The sequence below is a fragment of the Lepidochelys olivacea genome (genome assembly GCF_965140295.1).
Source record: "Lepidochelys olivacea isolate rLepOli2 genome assembly, chromosome: 1".
In the NCBI taxonomy this organism is placed as follows: Eukaryota; Metazoa; Chordata; order Testudines; family Cheloniidae; genus Lepidochelys; species Lepidochelys olivacea.
In genome coordinates this window covers 11306904-11331279 of record NC_140411.1, presented here as the reverse complement: position 1 = coordinate 11331279, position 24376 = coordinate 11306904, and the positions used below count along the sequence as shown (strand labels likewise).

Genomic DNA, 24376 nt, shown 5'->3' with positions numbered 1-24376 from the left:
TAAACATTATTGTAAAGTGATTAGTCTGTTTTTTATATTTTATGTGCATGGTCAGTTTGTCTGTGTATTAGAGGAGTCCATTTAATTTTAAATCAGACCACCATCTGAATGAATGGCTTCAAAGTAATACATGTTTCTACTTCAAGAAGAAAACCCCAGGGTTTTTTTAACCTTCTTCTGCAGCATGGGGCGTGCATCACTTGCAGGTTTAAACTAGTGTAAATGGTGGATTCTTTTTAATTTGAAGTCTTTAAATCATGATTTGAGGACTTCCGTAATTCAGCCAGAGTTTATGGGTCTATTACAGGAGTATGTGGGTGAGTTCTGTTGCCTGCACTGTGCAAGAGGTCAGACTAGATGATCATGATGGTCCTTTCTGACCTTTAAGTCTATGAGTCTAACTTCCAGCCATTGGATTTTGATATACATCTATCTGACAGATTAAAGTGCTCTTTAGTATTAGATATCTTCTCCTTACGCAGGAGGATACAGTGTACAGAGTTCAGTAACTGCTCTAGAGCAAACTATTATGACATGATAAGAAAACCAGAAAAAACTTGTCTACTTGACATACCAGAAAAGAAAGCATTTGGAGTACAGATGTGTGGTAATGGTGTGACAGACGATGAGGAGGAATGTGACTGTGGCATGGATGAGGTTAGTAACTGAAGACATCAGTTTAATGCAGGTTTTACAGAAGCATTGTACGTTTCTTGTGTTTTATCCAATTTCAAAACTACTCTTCAAGAAAATACTGTGGGGAGGTCATTTTGGTTTTATCATTGTTCATGGTTCCATAGTTAAGGCTGAGTTCAGTTTGGCACTCAAAGCAGGGATTAGAACATAAAAACATAAGAATGACCATACTGGGTCAGACTAATGGTCCATCTAGCCTAGGGAATGAACGGGAACATGAATGATCAACTAATCCATCCCCTGTCATCCAGCCCCTGCTTTTGCCAGTCAGAAGTTTAGGGATACCCTGACCATCTTGGTTAATAGCCACTGATGGACCTATCCTACATGAACCTCTCTAATTCTTTTTTTAGCCCAGTTATACTTTTGGCCTTCGCAACATCCCCTGGCAACAAGTTTCACAGGTTGGCTGTGCATTGTGTGAAGAAGTACTTCTTTATGTTTGTTATTCTTCGCCTTGTGCACAGTTGTTGGAGAACTTTTTCTCTCAGCGATACCCATTGGGGTGGCTTGAGCACCCTCTGCCATTGTGCATCATGGGTATAAGAGGATGGAGTTGACCCCAGCCCTCTCAGTTCCTTCTTACCACCAGAGAGGGCTGTTGGTGCACTTCCAGTCTTGCTATCCAAGTTTTTCCATCACTCATTGCATATACTCTCTTTGTTGTTTAGTAGTTAGTAGATATAGTGCTTAGATTGTGTTAGTGATAAGTTTCAGTTTTTAAGTCCTTTTTGGACGAAATCTGATTCTCAGGACTAGGTCCAGAGCCATGCCTTGCCCTCTGGGATTAAGTCCTGCCTGTCATGTGCCAGACTGATGCTGGTCAGTGACCTGCACCCAAACTGTCTAAAATGTTTGGGGGAATCCTACATAAGTGACAAGTGTCACATCTGTAGGGGGTTTAAGCCTCACTCTAAAAAGGATGGACCAGCAAGGCATAAGTGTCTCCTTATGGAGGTGGCACTTCACCCTCTGATGGAAACATAGGACTCAAAATATACTCCAAGTGTGGCACCCTCAGCACAGAGGTGCCTCCTGAGATGTCTTTGGCACCACGTTCTGTGTCTCCAGTACTAAAGAAGAGATACAGATCTTCCAAGGCCTCGGTAATTCATTCAGCAAGACCTTAGGTACTGAGACCAGCTAGAGACAAGGACTCTGTGGGATGGCATTCCACAGAACATTCATCTGCTACAAGAGTGTTTTTTGACTCTGGAACTTATGCTAGACCCATCAAGCCTGACCCACGAAATTTCTATACAAAGACACCAGACTCAAGACCCAATTCCAGTACCAATAATGCTGAGATTTGCTTAACCTTTTGGTATCAATGTCCCCAGCATTTAAGGAAGGGTTTCAGCTGGTACTAGTGACTGTAGTTCCTACATCAGCTCCACAAGAACATGCGGTTCTGATGTTGCTTCCGGTACCTAAAAAGCCAGTATGTTCCAGGGGCAAGCCACTATTAATATCCTCACTACCGCCATCTCCGTGTTCAGCTTACCTATCTCTTGTCCACATGGGTTCTTCTCCACTGTTATAGCAGGAATCTGACTCATCTTTGTTGGATTCAGAAGAAGGGTCTTTTGTGTCCCATACCATACAGGAAGCTTATCCTCTGTCAGAGCCTTAGTGTCCATGGAAGTCACAGCAGTATCAACAGTGGCCAAATCATAAGGGGTAATGGCCTGTACAACCATGGAGTCCACCACTGCTATGTCAGTGGCCTTTCTGGACCCTGTGAAGTACCCTAGCCCCTGCTATGACAACCCCTCTCCCATCTGAGTTGCCTTCCTCAAGGGTGCACAGAGACCATCAGTACTGCAGACAACATTCTCCAACACCCAGTACAGGCACTGGTACTGATCAGCTGAAAGTTGCTCAGGCAGCTCCTCCATTGCAAGAGGTAGATCAGCCTTTGCCTCGGCATCCTGGTGCATCTTCTTCATTGCCAGATGAGGCTGTAGAGAAGTATGCACCACCACTAGAGGATTACAAGGCTTACCACGGACTGCTTAAAAGAGTGCCCCAGTGTTAGACATTCAAGCAGAAGAGGTCCATGAAAAAATCCCACAAGATAGTGGACATATTAGCGTGTGCGGGGCCCTCCAGCGTGACGCTTCCAATTAACGAAGCAGTTCTGGAACCAATCAAAACATTTTTGCAAACCCTTTCTCCCCACGGCTAAATAGGCAGAGAACAGACACTGTGTCCCTTCTAAGGGTTCCAAACACCTCTGCTCTCATCCCCCTACATCTCCAGTAGCTGCAACAACTAATGAGTGGCAGAGGCAGGGACACCAAGAAGGGTTGACACCAAAGGGTAAAGAATCAAAGAGGCTGGACTTGTTTGGTCATCAACTTTATTCTACAGGAGGCCTACAGCTTAGAATTGCTAACCAACAAGCACTCCTATGTTGCTACGACTTCACCCTAGGGGAAAATATCATGATGTTTAAAGACAGGCTACTGGAGGACTCCAGGCAGTAATTCATTCTTATCATAGAGGAGGGCAAGCTGGTGGCAAGGACAGCTTGGATATGGCAGACTCAGCAGCTTGATCCATGGTATCTGCCATATCTATTAGGAGGTGTTTGTGGCTGCAGTCTTCTGGTTTCCCTCCCGAAATACAGCATACCATCCAGGATTTGCTCTTTGAGGGTCTCTTCCTCTTTTCACAAAAGATGGAAGATAAGCTGCATAGCCTAAAAGATTCCAGGGCAACACTGAAATCATTTGGAATCTATACACCTGTGACAAACTATCCCACTGTGTAGGAAAGATAGGAAGTATGGCTTGAGACCACCCTGGCTTACCCAGGAGATCTTCAAAGATCTAAAAATCAAAAAAGAGTCACACAAAAAGTGGAAACTAAGTCAATTACAAACTATGAATATAAACAAATAACACAAGTATGTAGGGACAAAATTAGAAAGGCCAAGGCACAAAATGAGATCAAACTAGCAAGAGACATAAAGGGTAACAAGAAAACATTCTACAAATACACTAGAAGCAAGAGGAAGACCAAGGACAGGGTAGGCCCGTTACTAATGAGGGGGGAAAACAATAACAGAAAATGTGGCAATAGCAGAGGTCCTTAATGATTTCTTTGTTTTGTTTTTCACCAAGAAGGTAGATAGTGATTGGACGTCTAACATAATGAATGCCAGTGAAAATGAGGTAGGATCAGAAGAGGCTAAAATAGGGAAAGAACAAGTTAAAAATTACTTAGACAAGATAGATGTCTTCAAGTCACCAGGGTCTGATGAAATGCATCCTAGAATACTCAAGGAACTGACTGAGGAGATATCTGAGCTATTAGCTTTGAAAAGTCATGGAAGATGGGAGAGATTCCAGAAGACTGGAAAAGGGAAAAAATAGTGCCAATCCATAAAAAGGGAAATAAGGACAACCTGGGGAATTATAGACTAGTCAGCTTAACTTCTGTAGCTGGAAAGATAATGGAGCAAATAAGTAAGCAATCAATTTGCAAACATCTGGAAGATAACAAGGTGATAAGTAACAGTCAGCATGGATTTGTCAAGAACAAATCTTGTCAAACCAACCTGATAGCTTTCATTGACAGGGTAACAAGCCTTGTGGATGGAGGGGGGAAGGGATAGACATGGTACTTCTTCATTTTAGTAAAGCTTTATAGTGTCTTTATAGTGTCTTTATAGTGATAGTGTCTCGCATGACCTTCTCATAAACAAACTAGGGAAATGCTACCTAGATGCTACCTACTATAAGGTGGGTGCATAACTGGCTGGAAAACCCTTCCCAGAGAGTAGTTATCAGTGGTTCATATTCATGCTGGAAGGGCATAACTAGTGGACCCCCTCAGGGATCAGTTCTGGGTCTGCTTCTGTTCAATATCTTCATCAATGATTTGGATAATGGCATAGAGGGTACACTTATAAAGTTTGCGGACGATACCAAGCTGGGAGTGGTTGCAAGTGCTCTGGAGGATAGGATTATAATTCAAAATGATCAGGACAAACTGGAGAAATGGTCTGAAGTAAATAGGATGAAATTCAGTACGAACAAATGCAAAGTATTCCATTTAGGAAGGAACAATCAGTAGTACACATACAGAATGGGAAATGACTGCCTAGGAAGGAGTACTGCAAAAAGAGATCTGGAGGTCAAAGTGGACCACAAGCTAAATATGAGTCAACACTGTAACACTGTTGCAAAAAAGCAAACCTCATTCTGGGATGTATTAGCAGGAGTGTATTAGCAGGACCGCGACCAGGGAGTTTTGAGAGGGAGTTCTCCAGGTGAAGGAGGAGCAAATACGGGACCCTTGGGGTAAGTGGCTGACTGTAGTGTGTGTTTGTGTTTGGGGGTTATTTGCTGTGTGCTGAGCTTGTGTGTGTGTGTGTGTGTGTGTTTGTTTGTTTGTTTCAAGGACCGTGTGCTCTGGTCGGCAGTTGGAAGCTGTGACCTTCTAAACAAGTTTTGAAATCTAGAAGCCTCTGTTCATTGGCTGAGCCTTCGTCAGGGGGCAGGGCTATCAAGAAGGCCAGGGCTTTATAAAGAAGTGAGCAAGCGAACAGGGAGCTTTGCGAACAGGGGCCACTAACAGGAAGTTTCGAGAGGGAGTTGGGAAGGAGAGTGGGAAGGGGGCGAGGTACACTTGCCATTCTTTAAAACCTTTACACTAAACTATAATCTATAATCAAAACTAAACTATAATCAAAACGTCTTGATTTAAACAAAACCCCTATTATTAACCTAGTTAGCTATAGGAGAAAATGCAGACAGAAGCCCAGCAGCAGAGTGGGGGCTATCCTGTTTATTGCGCTCAGTGTAGCATGTATGATTACCTGCCCTGTGGGTGGGTGGCGTATGCGTGCATTCAGTGCACGGAGCTCCTGGCCCTCAGAGACCGTGTAGGGGCTTTGGAGGCCAGGGTGGCGGAACTGGAGGAGCTAAGGGAGGCAGAGAGGTATGTTGATGAGGCTTTCCGGGACACTGTAGATTTGTCCCACCTCCAGTCAGATAGCCCCTGCGCTTTTAAGGAGGATGAAAGGCCCAGAGAAGGAGAGCAGTCAACAGGAACAGAGGGAAACCTTCCCATAATTGGGAACTTCCTGCCAGATGATGTTGGGGTATCCTCTCGCACTGAGGTTACCTCTCTGGGGGAGGGAACTCCAGTCATTAGGAAAAGGCAGGTGTTAGTAATGGGAGATTCGATCATTAGAAACATAGATAGCTGGGTTTGTGATGACCGGGAGAACCGTATGGTGACTTGCCTGCCTGGTGCAAAGGTTCTAGATAGATTTATGTGTAGTCCTGGGGAGGAGCCGGTGGTCATGGTACATGTAGGTACCAATGACATGGGGAAGGGTAAGAGAGACGTCCTGGAGGCCAAATTTAGGCTGCTAGGAAAGAGACTGAAATCCAGAACCTCTATGATGGCATTCTCAGAAATACTTCCAGGTCCACGCGGAGAGCCAGGTAGGCAGACAGAGCTTCAGAGTCTCAATGCATGGATGAGATGATGGTGTAGAGAGGAGGGGTTTAGATTTATTAGGAACTGGGGAAACTTTTGGGATGGGGGAGCCTATACAGGAAGGATGGGCTCCACCTAAACCAAAGTGGATCCAGACTGCTGGCACTTAACATTAAAAAGGCTGCAAAGCAGTTTTTAAACTAAGAGATGGGGGAAAGCTGATTGCTGCAGAGGCGCACTTGGATCGGACAGAGAATTATCTTAGAGGAGAGTCTATTGATAGAAATTCTCTAGGTTTTAGTCAGGAGGAGAGGATGGAAGAGGGTAAAGTATGGACCAGATCAGATGAGAAACATTCACATAAAGAATCTGACACATCAGGAAAGGGCAGACAAATAAACAGTGACAAGTTTTTAAAGTGCTCGTACACAACTGCTAGAAATCTAAATAATAAGATGGGTGAACTAGAGTGCTTCTTGTTTAAGGAGGATATTGATATAAACTGGGAGGAGAGGTAGATACGCTGGAGGGTAGGGATAGGATACAGAGGGACCTAGAGAAATTAGAGGATTGGGCCCGAAGAAATCTGATGAGGTTCAACAAGGAAAAGTCCTGCACTTAAGACAGAAGAATTCCATGCACCGCTGCAGACTAGGGACCGAATGGCTCGGCAGCAGTTCTGCAGAAAAGTACCTAGGGATTACAGTGGATGAGAAGCTGGATATGAGTCAACAGTGTGCCCTTGTTGCCAAGAAGGCCAATGGCATTTTGGGATGTATAAGTAGGGGCATTGCCAGCAGATTGAGGGACGTGATCGTTCCCCTCTATTAGATATTGGTGAGGCCTCATCTGGAGTACTGTGTCCAGTTTTGGGCCCCACACTACAAGAAGGGTGCAAAAAAATTGGAAAGCATCCAGCGGAGGGCCACAAAAATGATTTGGGAACTGGAACACATGACTTATGAGGAGAGGCTGAGGGAACTGGGATTATTTAGTCTGCAGAAGAGAAGAATGAGGGGGGATTTGATAGCTGCTTTCAACTACCTGAAGTGGTTCCAAAGAGGATGGATCTAGACTGTTCTCAGTGGTAGCAGTGGACAGAACGAGGAGTAATGGTCTCAAGTTGCAGTGGTTGAGGTTTAGGTTGGATATTAGGAAAAACTTTTTCACTAGGAGGGTGGTGAAGCACTGGAATGCGTTACCTAGGGAGGTGGGGGAATCTCCTTCCTTTGAAGTTTTTAAGATCAGGCTTGACAAAGCCCTGGCTGGGATGATTTAGTTGGGGATTGGTCCTGCTTTGAGCAGGGGGTTGGACTAGATGACCTCCTGAGGTCCCTTCCAACCCTGATATTCTATGATTCTATAATAGGCATCACAGAAACCTGGTGGAGGGAGGACAATCAATGGGACACAATCATTCCGGCTACAAAATATATCGCAAGGACAGAACAGGTCATGTGGGGGGGCGGTGGAGTGGCACTATATGTGAAAGAAAATGTAGAATCAAATGAAATAAAAATCTTAAATGAATCCACATGTTCCATAGAATCTCAATGGATAATAATTCCATGCCTCTAATAAGAATATAACAGTAGGGCACTATTATCGACCACCTGTCCAGGACAGAGATAATGACGAAGAAATGCTAAGGGAGATTAGAAAGGCTATCAAAATAAAAAGTCAATAATAGTGGGGGATTTCAATTATCCCCATATTGACTGGGTACATGTCATCTCAGGATGAAATGCAGAGACAAAATTTCTTGATACTTTAAATGACTGCTTCTTGGAGCAGCTGGTACAGGAACCCACAAGGGGAGAGGCAACTCTCAATCTAGTCCTGAGTGGAGCACAGGGTCTGGTCTAAGAAGTAACTGTAACAGGACTGGTTAGAGGTGATCCTGGCAATAACAGACCGGAAAGTCTAACGTCAGTACCGGGCAAATTAGTTGAAACAATAGAAAAGAATAAAATTGTCAGACACATAGAAGAACATAAATTGTTGCACAAAAGTCAACATGATTTCTATAAAGGGAGATCATGTCTTACTAATCCATTAGAGTTCTTTGAGGGGGTCAAGAAACATGTGGGGGATCCAGTGGACGTAGTGTACTTAGATTTCAAGAAAGCCTTTGCCAAGGTCCCTCACCAAAGGCTCTTATGTAAATTAAGTTGTCATGGAGTAAGAGGGAAGATCCTTTCATGGATTGAGAACTGGTTAAAAGACATGGAACAAAGGGTAGGAATAAATGGTAAATTTTCAGAATGGAGAGGGGTAACTAGTGGTGTTCCCCAAGGGTCAGTCCTAGGACCAATCCTATTCAACTTATTCATAAATGATCTGGAGAAAGGGGTAAGCAGTGAGGTGGCAACGTTTGGAGATGGTACTAAACTGCTCAAGATAGTTAAGACCAAAGCAGACTGTGAAGAACTTCAAAAAGATCTCACAAAACTAAGTGATTGGGCAACGAAATGGCAAATGAAATTTAATATGGATAAATGTAAAGAACTGTACACTGGAAAAAATAACCACAGCTGTACATACAATATGATGGGAGTTAATTTAGCTGCAACTAATCAGGAGAAAGATTTTGGAGTCATCGTGGATAGTTCTCTGAAGACGTCCATGCAGTGTGCAGTGGCAGTCAAAAAAGCAAATGGAATGTTAGGAATCATTAAAAAAGGAATAGAGAATAAGACAGAGAATATCTTACTGCCCTTATATAAATCCATGGTACCCCCACATCTTGAATACTACATACAGGTGTGGTCCCCTCATCTGAAAAAAGATATACTGGCATTAGAAAAGGTTCAGAAAAGGGCAACTAACATGGTTAGGGTTGGAACGGGTCCCATATGAGGAGAGATTAAAGAGGCTAGGACTTTTCAGCTTGGAAAAGAGGAGAGTAAGGGGGGCTATGATAGAGGTATATAAAATCATGAGTGGTGTGGAGAAAGAATAAGGAAAAGTTATTTACTTGTTCCCATAATATAAGAACTAGGGGCCACCAAATGAAATTAATCGGTAGCCAGTTTAAAACAAATAAAAGGAAGTTCTTCACTCAGCGCACAGTCTACCTGTGGAACTCCTTGCTTGAGGAGGTTGTGAAGGCTAGGACTATAACAGGGTTTGAAAGAAAACTGGATAAATTCATGGAGGTTAAGTCCATTAATGGCTATTAGCCAGGATGGGAAAGGAATGGTGTCCCTAGCCTCTGTGTGTCAGAGGGTGGAGATGGATGACAGGAGAGAGATCACTTGATCATTACTGTTAAATTCACTCCCTCTGGGGCACCTGGCAATGGCCACTGTTGGTAGACAGGATACTGGGCTGGATGGACTTTTGGTCTGACCCAGTATGGTCATTCTTATGTTCTTATGTTTTAAGCAAGACACGAGAAGTAATTCTCTGCTCTAATCCACGCTGATTAGGCCTCAACTGGAGCATTGTATCCAGGTCTGGGCACCATATTTCATGTAAGATGTGAAAAAATTGGAGAAAGTCCAGACAAGAGCAACAAAAATGGTTAATGGTCTGGGAAAACATGACCTAGGAGGGAAGATTGAAAAAATTGGGTTTCTTTAGTCTGTCAAGGTGGAATAAGCACTGGAATAAATTGCCTAAGGAGGTTGTGGAATCTCCATCATTGGAGATTTTTAAGAGTAGGTTACGCAAAAACCTGTCAGGGATTAGTCCTGCCATGAGTGCAGGGGACTGGATTAGATGACTTCTCAAGGTCCCTTCCAGTGCTATGATTCTATGATTCCCTACCAGCAACCCCAGAGGCTCATGGGAATAAGCTCTTTAGCTTAGACATAAATGACTCATCTGTATCCTCTTTGCCTTCCTTGGGTTCTTCCCTGGGGAGGCTAAATTTCTTAAAGGACCTAGTTTATCGTTAATTTTAACCCATGAACTAATTAAAATTGTAAATTCTAGAAAATTAGTTCAGTCTCTATTGAGAGAGTAAGTGCTACCATTTTGGGAAGGAGGTGCTGTATTTTTCATGTATACCAAAGCAGTTGAATCCCTGCTGTAAGTGCAGAATGGAACTCAACCTACATTATGAAGTTGTTACCAACACCTTTGTCACCATAATAGGCCGTTAATAGGCTCAGTTTAAGAGCTTGGGTAACTCTTCACTGGGGCCATTGTGACATCAGTACTAACTACACCAGTTGCCAAATTTCTTCTGCTGCTAATCTGTATGCAACCGTGCTGTTGGCTGTAATGACTCAGTGGTCCAAGCGGAGACTGGACACATCTAGTTTACTTGGCCCAACTGTCACTGCTCTTTAAAGGTTCCATGGCTGCATCAGTGCCTGTAAGGCTCTCCATGCCATTGTTGCCTTAGCACCACTCCCATTTTGGCAGCAGTACCAGGAGAACTAAGATGGGGGTACAGGGGAAGCCCTTAAAACCCAGAAACATTGGGACTCAGGGACTACGCCAGGGGTCTCAAACACATGGGCTGTGGGCCGAATGCAGCCCGCAGGGCTATTTCCTGTGGCCTGCCAGCTCCCTGCGGTCCCCCTGTCCCACCCAGCACTTACCTAGAGCAGCTCCGGCCCTCAGGGAAGGGGTTGGAAGAGGCGGGGCAGGGGCAGGGCCTCATAAAAGGGGTGGAGTGGGGGTGGGGCCGAGGGTGGCATGGGGGGAGGTGTCAGTAATGCAGCCTTCAGGCCAATGTACTAGACCTCGTATGGCCCTCGTGGTCATTTGAGTTTGAGACCCCGGGACTACGCTATCCCCATACCTAACTGCACATAGGACCAGTCTCACTAATGCAATCCTCTAAACCAGCAGGTAAATTACAAATTGAGCACCAGATTCTCGAGTGCGCTTTGGCTGCTGAATGCTTCTTTAGTGTCCTGGTGAATCTGCTTTTAAAAGCATACATAAAATAAAACTATTGAAGATTGTTTGCACATGTCTTCAAATCATTAGAAATATTACATCCGTCTATGGTACTTATGTGACCCCCATCACTGTAGAATCTGAACACCTCACAATCTTTTAAATGTATTTATCCTCATAAGACCCCAAGGAGATAGGGAAGTACTCTTATCCCTGTTCACAAATAGTTTTTCTGTGCCTCCGTTCCCTGAGTGTCTTGTCCTCAAGCTCACATGAAGATTACAGCAAAGCATGGAAATAAACCCAGTCTTCTCAGTACTAGGCTACTCTCATAACCACTGGACTATACTTCCTCTCTAGACGGTAGCATTCTCTTTGGATTTCTTGTGTAGCATTTGGATCTAAAATTTTAATATTTCTTTTAAATCTATATGATTTGAACTCTGGTGGGGAATGGGAATTTGTCTCTCAACTTCACTAACTTTATTACTATTTGAAAGAAATAGCACTAATGACATTCAGTAAAACGATAAAGTATGAGAGCAGTGCTATGCCAGGAGAACTCTGCAGCAGATTGTTATAGTGAGGTGCTATTTCATTTTGTATTTGAAGGTGTGCCTACGGAATGGTTGTTGCCTAGCCAATTGTACGGTAAAGCCAGGTGCTGCCTGTATTTCTGGACTCTGCTGTGAAAACTGTCAGGTGAGATAAAAATGTGATAACCTTTAGCAACCTGAATCATTCATGTTGATGCCCAGATACACAGGCTCAGCAGCTTCAGTACTCCAGAAGAGAGAGGTTTAATTCCTACCTGTCAAGCTATCACAGAGGTTTGGCAAACTACGGCCCACGGGCCACATCTGGCCCGCGGGACCATCCTGCCTGGCCCTTGAGCTCCCGGCTAGGGAGGCTAGCCCCTGTCCCCTCCCCTGCTGTCCCCCGTCCCCGCAGCCTCAGCTCTGGCCCACCGCTCCTGCTGGGCAGCACAGTGGCATGGCTGGCTCCGGCCAGGTGGCTGGGCTGCGAGCTCCTGCTGCTCTGAGCAGCATGGTGAGGGGGCGGGGAGCGGGGGGGCTGGATAAGAAGCAGGGGGTCCCAGGCGGCAGTCAGGGGACGGGGGAGCAGGGGGCGGTTGGATGGGGCGGAGGTTCTGGGGACGGGGAACAGGGCGGGTTGGATAGGCGTGGGAGTCCCAGGGGGCCTGTCAGGGAGCGGGGGTGTTGATAGAGGTCGGGGCAGTCAGGGGACAGGAAGGGGGTCGGGTTCTGGGGGGGTGGTTAGGGGCAAGGAGCGGGGGGGTTGGATGGGTCACGGGTTCTGAGGGGGGCAGTTAGGGGGCGGGAAGTGGGAGGGGGCGGATAGGGGGCAGGGGCCAGGCTGTTTGGGGAGGCACAGCCTTCCCTGCCCGGCCCTCCATACAGTTTTGCAACCCTGATTTGGCCCTCAGCCAAAAAGTTTGCCCACCCCTCAGCTATCAGTTTCTTTTCTTTGACATAGGGGATCTGCTGATCTGACCCTCATTTACGCCAGACATTCTAATGCTGTAAAAAGATATGAAGTAAATTGCTGGCTGAGTCCCTTCCCCCACTTACCAGTGACTGTTAACTCCAGCTGTTGTGCATTGTTAGTGATGTGACCCCAGGCCTAGCCTTGGCAGACCCAACATGCAAAAGAAAATGAATAGATAGGCAAGAATCAATATTTTCTTTGATCATTGTTAATTATTAAAAGCACTAAGAGTTTAATCATCATTTTGGAGTGGAAAAGAATTACAATTATTTTAAAGATTAGAATTGGAATGCACTGTGATAAATGTCAACATAAGACCAAGAAAGTGAGTTCTACTTAATGTATTTATTTTGCATCTTCCTTTTACCTGAGCTGTGTTAAAACAAATGGCTAAGTAACTACAGGTTAGATGTTAGGGAACTGCTAAAACAACATTTTAATGACAGCCTGTGGGATAGGCTTCCTGAGAGAAATCACCTTCAGATCTTTGTATTATTATTTTCAACAGTTTCATAGAGAAGGAAAAATATGCAGAGAAAGAATTGGTGAGTGTGACCTACCTGAGTACTGCAATGGGACTTCAGAATGGTGCCCAAAGGATGTGTTTAAGCAAGATGGAACTCCGTGTGGTGACAATGTCCATTGTTTCCAAAGGAGATGCCCCAGCCATGAGAGACAGTGCAAAGCTATATTTGGCAAAGGCAAGTTTTCCCTGGTTGTATATAAAAATAAATAATAGCATCACTTAACTCTTAGGAAACTGGTAACTTCTTAAATGGCTGCCATCTGGGGATGGGCTAATTCTCCTTTTGGGAAGGTGTCTCTGCCATAGAGGAAGGGAGAGTTTGTATGGCTACTGGGAGGCAATGTCAAGTCAAGATTCCTGGATGCAGTGAGCCTTGAGTGACACTGCCTGCCCTCTGCTGGCAAACCCCCCTTCTCCCTGAACTTATCCTGTCTAATTAGTGAATCTTGAACATCATACCTACATGTTAGTTTATTCTATAGCACCAGTCACTGTAATATTGGGTGACCAGATAGCAAGTGTGAAAAATCAGGACAGAAGGAGAGGGGTAATATGCTCCTAAATAAGACAAAGGCCCGAATATCGGGATTGGCCCTATAAAATTAGGACATCTGGTCACCCAACTGTCATACCTAAACATTCATAATGTGCCCAACTTCTGCTGCTAGATCCTTCACACTCCCTCAACCCAGGAAGTAACAGTAGAGGTCGGGAGTGGCTCCTTGATAGCAAAGCAGCTGGCGTTTGGGAATAGGTGATTTGGGAAAGTTGGATGAGATGCCTGCTTAAGTGGTAAGGGAGTCATCTTTGACTACAGAAGGTGCTAGATCCAGACTATTGATATGGGAAGGGCTCACTTTAAAGAGTAGAGGGAGTAGGACAGACTGAGGACAAAAGAAATGTTGAGGGGCCAGGCTACATTTTGGAGCATAAGAGATGGGGTATTGAGATACCCAGAAAGAATGTAAATCACCCTCAATTCCTACTTTGGTCTGAAAGGTTAATGTTGCAAATAGGTGTAAAATCTCCAGTTGCCAGGTGTTTGCTTTGTTTACAATGATACTCAGTGTTTGTTCACTCTTTTTACTGTGCAGCATTTAAGTGTGCAGTACATATACACATTCTCATATCATAAATAGATTTTCACTTTTAGCCAAATCAGTTTTTCATTTCAGTTACATTTTAAGGCATGTATCACAATATAACTAAATGCAATCTCCAGCGTTAGAATGCTGGAATGTTTTGCAATTGATTCCTTTCAGGCTCCCCCTGCTGTGCTGTGCTGAGTTCACATATAAGAATGCAAATCATGTCATGACCCAATATAGCACATCCTTTGCAAACTATAGTTTTCAGCCCCACTTACCCATAAGTTCCCCAGTACTGGCCGCCATGGATTTAGCCTCCCACCTACATGAGGTGCACCAGGAGCTCAGGGAACACAGTCAAAAAGGCCTATTAACACCATGTGGACCAAGATCATCAGGCTGCCCCCAATCTGGCTGTAGGGGACAAGGTGTGGGTCTCTGCCCAATGTTGTCAGATGTTGGCTGTGTGTGTGTTCTTTCAGTGTGCTGTCCCAGCTCTGAGCAGGTAGTGGACACAGCAGACCTTGATAGAACTGCCCACAAAGACCACAAGACTCAGATTAGTAGTGAAGGCACCCAGCCAGGTTTATTGTCAACAAAGCACAGTACTACTATCCCACAGACTCTACCGGACCACTAATATGTGTATTCCTGTAACAATGGACTCTGCTCAGTGAATGGCGGGACTTTGCATTCCCCCCTAGGATGGCCAAAGACACTCCCTCTGAGACTCCATTTTATACACTGATACAAACAAGTTACATATTGCCCTCTGATGTAGCTAGTTACTGCCCCTCTGATGTGGTTAGTTACCACCCTTTACCTTGTACGTGTTGGTTCAATCTAATCATCTATATCCATCACCCTGCTATCTGACTTTATCTTTAAGAGGGGGTCAGCGTGTCCTTGTATCATCTATGGGGAGTGTTTTCATACCGTACTTGGTACCACCCTTCTGGAATGTGCTTGCATGAGTGTTCTGTGCTTAGCGCTTCTCAGGAATGTGTGTGTTTTTGCAATACGAGCCCTGTTCTTGCCAGTGTCCATGAGCCAGCACGCAGACAGAGCCTGGCTTCTGCTCACAGCCTGACTTTTGGTAATTTTGCTTTATAGTAGCAGGGCTTGACCACTACCTTAGTTCAGGCCTCAGGCCTCAGAGTGGGCTTCTTATACAAGGCCTCATGTCTCAGGCTCTCTCTTTCTACCACACCCAGAACCTTAAATTGAGCCACCTATCCGCCAAACTAGACTACCAACACCTGGACCCTTTCAAGATTATAAAACAGGTAAACCCAGAGGTTACAGCTGCCCGAGTCCTTGAAGATCTACCCCATCTTTCACATCTCACTTTTAAAGCCCTGCATTGAGAATCCAAACTCAAACTGTTCCAACCTGCCAACCAAAGCCCATAACAGTCTATGGAAAGGAGGAATACTTGGTCCACTGAATCCTTGACTGTCATAAATATAAAGGGAAGGGTAAACCCCTTTAAAATCCCTCCTGGCCAGAGTAAAACTCCTCTCACCTGTAAAGGGTTAAGAAGCTAAAGGTAACCTCGCTGGCACCTGACCAAAATGACCAATGAGGAGACAAGATACTTTCAAAAGCTGGCAGGAGGGAGAGAAACAAAGGGTCTGTGTGTCTGTCTATAGTCTGTATTTGCCGGGGATAGACCAGGAATGGAGTCTTAGAACTTTTAGTTAGTAATCTAGCTAGGTACGTGTTAGATTATGATTTCTTTAAATGGCTGAGAAAAGAACTGTGTTGAATAGAATAACTATTTCTGTCTGTGTATCTTTTTTGTAACTTAAGGTTTTGCCTAGAGGGGTTCTCTATGCTTTGAATCTAATTACCCTGTAAGGTATCTACCATCCTGATTTTACAGGGAGGATTTCTTTATTTCTATTTACTTCTATTTTTATTAAAAGTCTTCTTGTAAGAAAACTGAATGCTTTTTCATTGTTCTCAGATCCAAGGGTTTGGGTCTGTGGTCACCTATGCAAATTGGTGAGGCTTTTTATCCAACATTTCCCAGGAAAGGGGGGGTGCAAGTTTTGGGAGGATTGTTCATTGTTCTTAAGATCCAAGGGTCTGGGTCTGTAGTCACCTAGGCAAATTGGTGAGGCTTTTTACCAAACCTTGTCCAGGAAGTGGGGTGCAAGGTTTTGGGAAGTATTTTGGGGGGAAAGACGCATCCAAACAGCTCTTCCCCAGTAACCAGTATTAGTTTGGTGGTGGTAGCGGCCAATCCAAGGACAAAGGGTGGAATATTTTGTACCTTGGGGAAGTTTTGACCTGAGCTGGTAAAAATAAGCTTAGGAGGTTTTTCATGCAGGTCCCCACATCTGTACCCTAGAGTTCAGCGTGGGGGAGGAACCTTGACATTGACTCACAGCGATTTAGGGCAAAGTACCAGCACCTGGTGACTGGGAAGGCTGTGGTCCAGATGAGCAGTCTTGGGAACCTGTAAAGAACATGCACATCCCAGACCTGTTACAAGAGATGCTATGTCCTGAGGTTGGGGGTTCCACGACCACCACTCCCAAGAGGAGAAGGCGGGTGGTGGTGGTCGGGGACTCTCTCCTCCGGGGGACTGAGTCATCTATCTGCCGCCCTGACCGAGAAAACCGAGAAGTCTGTTGCTTGCCAGGGGCTAAGATTCGCGGTGTGACGGAGAGACTGCCGAGACTCATCAAGCCCTCGGATCGCTACCCCTTCCTGCTTCTCCATGTGGGCACCAATGATACTGCCAAGAATGACTTGAGCGGATCACTGCGGACTATGTGGCTCTAGGAAGAAGGATAAAGGAGTTGGAGGCGCAAGTGGTGTTCTCGTCCATCCTCCCCATGGAAGGAAAAGGCCTAGGTAGGGACCGTCGAATCGTGGAAGTCAACGAATGGCTACGCAGGTGGTGTCGGAGAGAAGGCTTTGGATTCTTTGACCATGGGATGGTGTTCCATGAAGGAGGAGTGCTGGGCAGAGACTGGCTCCATCTTACTAAGAGAGGGAAGAGCATCTTTGCCAGCAGGCTGGCTAACCTAGTGAGGAGGGCTTTAAACTAGGTTCACCGGGTGAAGGAGACCAAAGCCCTGAGGTAAGTGGGAAAGCGGGATACCGGGAGGAAGCACAGGCAGGAATGTCTGTGAGGGGAGGGCTCCTGCGTCATACTGGGAATGAGGGGCGATCAACAGGTTATCTCAAGTGCTTATATACAAATGCACAAAGCCTTGGAAACAAGCAGGGAGAACTGGAGGTCCTGGTGATGTCAAGGAACTATGACGTGATCGGAATAACAGAGACTTGCTGGGATAACTCCCATGACTGGAGTACTGTCATGGATGGTTATAAACTGTTCAGGAAGGACAGGCAGGGCAGAAAAGGTGGGGGAGTAGCACTGTATGTAAGGGAGCAGTATGACTGCTCAGAGCTCCGGTACGAAACTGCAGAAAAACCTGAGAGTCTCTGGATTAAGTTTAGAAGTGTGTGCAACAAGAGTGATGTAGTGGTGGGAGTCTGCTATAGACCACCGGACCAGGGGGATGAGGTAGATGAGGCTTTCTTCCGGCAGCTCACGGAAGCTACTAGATCACATGCCCTGATTCTCATGGGTGACTTTAATTTTCCTGATATCTGCTGGGAGAGCAATACAGCGGTGCATAGACAATCCAGGAAGTTTTTGGAAAGCGTAGGGGACAATTTCCTGGCGCAAGTGCTAGAGGAGCCAACTACGGGGGGAGCTTTTCTTGACCTGCTGCTCACAAACCGGGTAGAATTAGTGGGGGAAGCAAAAGTGGATGGGAATCTGGGAGGCAGTGACCATGAGTTGGTTGAGTTCAGGATCCTGATGCAGGGAAGAAAGGTAAGCAGCAGGATACGGACCCTGGACTTCAGGAAAGCAGACTTCGACTCCCTCAGGGAACGGATGGCCAGGATCCCCTGGGGGTCTAACTTGAAGGGGAAAGGAGTCCAGGAGAGCTGGCTGTATTTCAAGGAATCCCTGTTGAGGTTACAGGGACAAACCATCCCAATGAGTCGAAAGAATAGTAAATATGGCAGGCGACCAGCTTGGCTTAATGGTGAAATCCTAGCGGATCTTAAACATAAAAAAGAAGCTTACAAGAAGTGGAAGGTTGGACATATGACCAGGGAAGAGTATAAAAATATTGCTCGGGCATGTAGGAATGATATCAGGAGGGCCAAATCGCACCTGGAGCTGCAGCTAGCCAGAGATGTTAAGAGTAACAAGAAGGGTTTTTTCAGGTATGTTGGCAACAAGAAGAAAGCCAAGGAAAGTGTGGGCCCCTTACTGAATGAGGGAGGCAACCTAGTGACAGAGGATGTGGAAAAAGCTAATGTACTCAATGCTTTTTTTGCCTCTGTTTTCACTAACAAGGTCAGCTCCCAGACTGCTGCGCTGGGCATCACAAAATGGGGAAGAGATGGCCAGCCCTCTGTGGAGATGGAGGTGGTTAGGGACTATTTAGAAAAGCTGGACGTGCACAAGTCCATGGGGCCGGACGAGTTGCATCCGAGAGTGCTGAAGGAATTGGCGGCTGTGATTGCAGAGCCATTGGCCATTATCTTTGAAAACTCGTGGCGAACCGGGGAAGTCCCGGATGACTGGAAAAAGGCTAATGTAGTGCCAATCTTTAAAAAAGGGAAGAAGGAGGATCCTGGGAACTACAGGCCAGTCAGCCTCACCTCAGTCCCTGGAAAAATCATGGAGCAGGTCCTCAAAGAATCAATCCTGATGCACTTGCATGAGAGGAAAGTGATCAGGAACAGCCAGCATGGATTCACCAAGGGAAGGTCATGCCTGACTAATCTAATCGCCTTTTATGATGAGATTACTGGTTCTGTGGATGAAGGGAAAGCAGTGGATGTATTGTTTCTTGACTTTAGCAAAGCTTTTGACACGGTCTCCCACAGTATTCTTGTCAGCAAGTTAAGGAAGTATGGGCTGGATGAATGCACTATAAGGTGGGTAGAAAGCTGGCTAGATTGTCGGGCTCAACGGGTAGTGATCAATGGCTCCATGTCTAGTTGGCAGCCGGTATCAAGTGGAGTGCCCCAGGGGTCGGTCCTGGGGCGGTTTTGTTCAATATCTTCATAAATGATCTGGAGGATGGTGTGTATTGCACTCTCAGCAAATTTGCGGATGATACTAAACTGGGAGGAGTGGTAGATATGCTGGAGGGGAGGGATAGGATACAGAAGGACCTAGACAAATTGGAGGATTGGGCCAAAAGAAATCTGATGAGGTTCAATAAGAATAAGTGCAGGGTCCTGCACTTAGGACGGAAGAACCCAATGCACAGCTTCAGACTAGGGACCGAATGGCTAGGCATCAGTTCTGCGGAAAAGGACCTAAGGGTGATAGTGGACGAGAAGCTGGATATGAGTCAGCAGTGTGCCCTTGTTGCCAAGAAGGCCAATGGCATTTTGGGATGTATAAGTAGGGGCATAGCGAGCAGATAGAGGGACGTGATTGTTCCCCTCTATTCGACATTGGTGAGGCCTCATCTGGAGTACTGTGTCCAGTTTTGGGCCCCACACTACAAGAAGGATGTGGATAAATTGGAGAGAGTCCAGCGAAGGGCAACAAAAATGATTAGGGGTCTGGAACACATGAGTTATGAGGAGAGGCTGAGGGAGCTGGGATTGTTTAGCCTGCAGAAGAGAAGAATGAGGGGGGATTTGATAGCTGCTTTCAACTACCTGAAAGGGGGTTCCAAAGAGGATGGCTCTAGACTGTTCTCAATGGTAGCAGATGACAGAACGAGGAGTAATGGTCTGAAGTTGCAGTGGGGGAGGTTTAGATTGGATATTAGGAAAAACTTTTTCACTAAGAGGGTGGTGAAACACTGGAATGCGTTACCTAGGGAGGTGGTAGAATCTCCTTCCTTAGAGGTTTTTAAGGTCAGGCTTGACAAAGCCCTGGCTGGGATGATTTAACTGAGAATTGGTCCTGCTTCGAGCAGGGGGTTGGACTAGATGACCTTCTGGGTCCCTTCCAACCCTGATATTCTAAGAGCTCCCTCAGAAGTAACCTGAGAAACTGGATTGCCCACGGCCCTCTGCTTGCTTGTTCCCAGCCCTGATCCCACCTTGTTCCAACCCTGCACCTGCCTGGGACGCAGCCCTGCTCCTGCCCTGGAACCAGCCTGGTTCCTGTCTTGGCTCTGGCCTTGTCTTTGCCTTGTCTCACTCGAGATAACCTAGCTCTGACCCTCAGCTCCAATTCTGGCCAGAAGCCCACTTCTGACTTTGGTTCTGAGTAGGCATGACCACCTATATTTGCGTCTCTGACACTCTATTGCTACTGGAGATTCCCCAGTTCGTGCATCCAATGATTGCATTAGCCCTTTTGGCCACAGTATTGCACTGGAAGCTCATATTCAGCTGATTATCCACCACACTCCCCAAATCTTTTTCAGACTCATCGAATCATAGAATATCAGGGTTGGAAGGGACCTCAGGAGGTCATCTAGTCCAACCCCCTGCTCAAAGCAGGACCAATCCCCAATTTTTGACCCAAATGGCCCCCTCAAGGATTGAACCCACAACCCTGGGTTTAGCAGGCCAATGCTCAAACCACTGAGCTATCCCTCCCCCCAAACTCACTGCTTCCCAGGGTAGAGTCCCCCATTCTTTGTTCCTAGAAGTATACATTTTACATTTAGCACATTAAAATGCATATTGTTTATTTCTTCCCAGTTTACCAAGCAATCTATACTGCTCCATATTACTGATCTGTCTTCTTCATTATGTACGACTCCTCCAATTTTTGTGTATTCTGCACTCTTTTTCGGTGGTGATTTCATGTTTTCTTCTAGTTCATCAATAAAAATGTTAAATAGTACAGGGCCAAGACCAAATCCCTGCAGGACCCCATTAGATGGTGATTCCCCGTTTACAATTACATTTTAAGATGTATTGGCTCACTTTTAATCCATTTAAGGTATTTTATATTGTTCTAGTTTTTATGGCATACGGTACCATGGTGTTAAAGGGTTATGTACTCACTGAGGTTTTAGTTGTCTGGATTGGGGAAGTCAGTAATATAGGGCAAATGCAAATTGACCTTTATGGCCTCAGCTACATATGTAACACATTACACCTTGTTCAAAAATGAGATATTTCAGGCACTGATTGGCAAAGAAGTACAGTGTTTCCCAGACCCCCTTCAGCTATCAAAAGGAGTTTACCAATCTCTCCCTCTTACACCAGATCTGTTGACTTAACAGAAAAGTAGATTGCCCAGACCTATATTCTGTACATCTGATGGCCTGGGCTTTGATAGAACAATCTTGTTGTCCAGTACATGTCGTACTTAACTCTTGGAAAGAATCAATACTGGAGTGTAATAGCCTCAAATGGAAGAGATTTGTTCTCTGGCCAAACAATCATAATGTAGCCCCAACAATGTCCCCGGTTCAGCATATCTTAGAATATTTGCTACAGCTGAAACTCTCAGGTCTCTTTTTATCATCAGTTAATTTGCATCTAGCAGTTATATCAGTATACCATTCTCTCATGTATTCACACACAACACAGTTAAGAGATTCATGAAAGGGTTAAGAAAATCCTTCCACCAGTTAAAGACCCTTCTCTAGCACGGGACCTCAACATCGTCCTCACGTAGCTAATTAAACCTCCATTTGAGCCAATGGCAGAAAGCTCTTTATTTCACCTCTTGGCTAAAGCACCTTTCATTATAGCCATAACATTTGCCAGAAGAGTTAGTGAACTTCACTCCCTTGTGACTGACCCACCATTCACTGTTTTGCATAAGGACAAAGTTGTGCTACATTCCTATCCCAAATTCCTACCTGAAGTGCTTAATTGCCAGTGGTTTTATCCAGCCTACATACACATGTAGGAGAAATAAGCTTCACATTTTAGATGCAAAAGGGACTTCAGTTTAATCAGACTGTACAATTCAGAAAGTGCCGTCATCTATTCATTCCCTATACTGTTAATAAAAAGGGTCAAGTGATCACATCTCCAACACTCTCAAAATGAGTTAGGTTGTGCATTCGTGAGGCCAGCACTTTAGTATTGAACCCTGTCCCTCCGAAAATGAGGTCGCATTTCACTAGGACCAACGCAGCTTCAATTATATGCCTTACACATATTCCTTTCATACAGATCTATAGGGCTTTAACCTGAAGTTCCATGCACACGTTTACAAAACACTATTCTTTGGACTTAGCACCCAAATTGGACGCACAATTTGGCAGGGCAGTACTTCAATCCCTCTTTAATTAGGACCCACCATTGTCTAACAGGAGTAATGCTTGACTATCCCGTGACTGAGAATATGTATAGGACACTCAAAGAAGAAATGGAGGTTACTCATTTATGACTAGTGTTTCTGAAGAGGGACTCTTCATATTCACACTCCTACCCCACTTTCCTCTCTTCCTCCAAGTCCTAAAGACAACCTGGGATTTGGAGGAGGCAGCAGAAAGCACTGAGGCGGATGGAGCACCATGTCCCCTTTTACAGTCCTGCCCTCAGAATATTCAGGAACAATGAGGGCAGCGGTAGAAGAGAGTGTGAGAGTGCCCCAACAGACACTGCTATCCAAAGGTTCCACCATCACAGCTGCACCGGCCGTGCCTCCCATGCATGTGACTATGCCGAGTCCATCGCAAAGAACTCGGGTTACAGTGAGTAACCTCCATTTCTTCAAGCCCTTGAAATGATTGGAGGGGTTAGTACAATGCACCATGCACTTTATTTCTGCCTTGTCATTTACCTTGTGCTTTTCCTCTCCCCCTTTTGCAGAAGCACATCTGGCCCCACTGAGTTGTTTCAAAACAGTGAACACTAAAGGTGACCGGTGTGGCAACTGTGGTGGGGATGGTCTTGCTTACAAGAAGTGCCAACACAAGTAAGTTGTTTACATTGATCTGTATGATCTACTGGAAAATGTACTCAGGAGAAATCACTGTAAATAAAAAAACGCATTTTAAGAAGTAGTGTAGAAGAATAAGTCATAGACAAGTGAGAGGAGACTCAGCAGCATTTCACCAGAGGTACAGTTTATTTAAGCATTTCATTTTCACCCACAGTGGGTTTGAGGAGGGTGCTTTGGTTTTTGAAAGGTAGTTTACAACATGCCAGCCTGGGCAGTGGCAATGGCTGTCACAACTCTTGTGATTTCATTCTACCTCAGGAGCTGACACATGGCTGAAAAGATTAGTCAGTGGTCTTGTCAGCTCTGCTGTTTTATATGAATGGACTTGCAGGTGGCTAGAGCTTACTTGCTTGTAGATGTTGAATCTTACATATTGCTTGTTACTAGACTCCTACCCCTCAGTGGCCTCTGGGAGGATGAGGGAAACACAGGCCTTTTTGTCAGACATGATAACATTGTATAACCAGAGCCCTGCAGCCAGGGTCATAGCAACAACTATTGCAGGCAAGCAAGCCATGGTTTGAAGCCGGTAAGTGAGCAGCAAGCCTTCTTCCGTTCCTTCAGTTTTTGAAGATGGTAGCCAGGTGGTTCCTCCCCCTTGAAAGTCCTCAGGAATCATTTGGTGAATCAGAATGGGACACTCTCCTTCTGAGGTCACTGGCATTACCCAATTGGGTTTGATTAGTTCACCTCTAAGTAAGTGAAGAACTAGCCCAATCCAGTAATTTCAGAAATTACATAGATGAAAAGTGTATTTAGTCTGTTGAAGTCATGGGTCAGTTCACAGAGGTTAGATCAACCATCCTAAAATGCCACAACTCAAAAATGTATTTTTTTAAAAATGCAAGGCTGGTAAAAAGTTGTAACTGAAATAATAGGAAAGCACCAATTGTACATACACTCAGCCATGCACATAGAGCACAGTTCCTTATTCTACAAACAGATGCTGTAACTTCCCGTTTATATTTTGGTACTCAGGGGCTCAACTTTGAACAGCATTTTTTCACCCACAATCTAGATGAAAAGTTAGATTTTAACTTTGAGACATTAAAAAGTATTTTCCTCCTAAAAATAATCATAATTTGGGGATTCAGTTTGTATATGCAGGCCTATTTGCCTCATATTTCTCATCCTCTGTAAATGGAGGCTGGATAGTTGATCTTGCCGACTTGTCCTGCCTCCCAGTATGTGGTAATAACTTTCTTGTTAACTAAGCCAAGCTTTGATTTTGCCATGGGTCAGTTTGGGTTTGCCTTTGGTTCATTTTGATGATTATTTCCCTAAGTCTTTTCCTTCCTGTAGAATTAATTAATGCAG

General features: G+C 45.1%; 1 protein-coding gene across 1 annotated transcript in view; it reads left to right on the top strand.

The window, feature by feature from the left end:
- LOC311514748 (disintegrin and metalloproteinase domain-containing protein 20-like) overlaps positions 1-24376 on the top strand; it is a 135819-nt gene that overhangs the window by 66282 nt on the left and 45161 nt on the right. The window contains exons 9-11 of the mRNA XM_084617441.1: positions 11623-11712; positions 13028-13220; positions 22927-23032. Coding sequence (XP_084473567.1) covers positions 11623-11712; positions 13028-13220; positions 22927-23032 — 389 coding nt within the window. The remainder of the gene's footprint in view (positions 1-11622; positions 11713-13027; positions 13221-22926; positions 23033-24376) is intronic.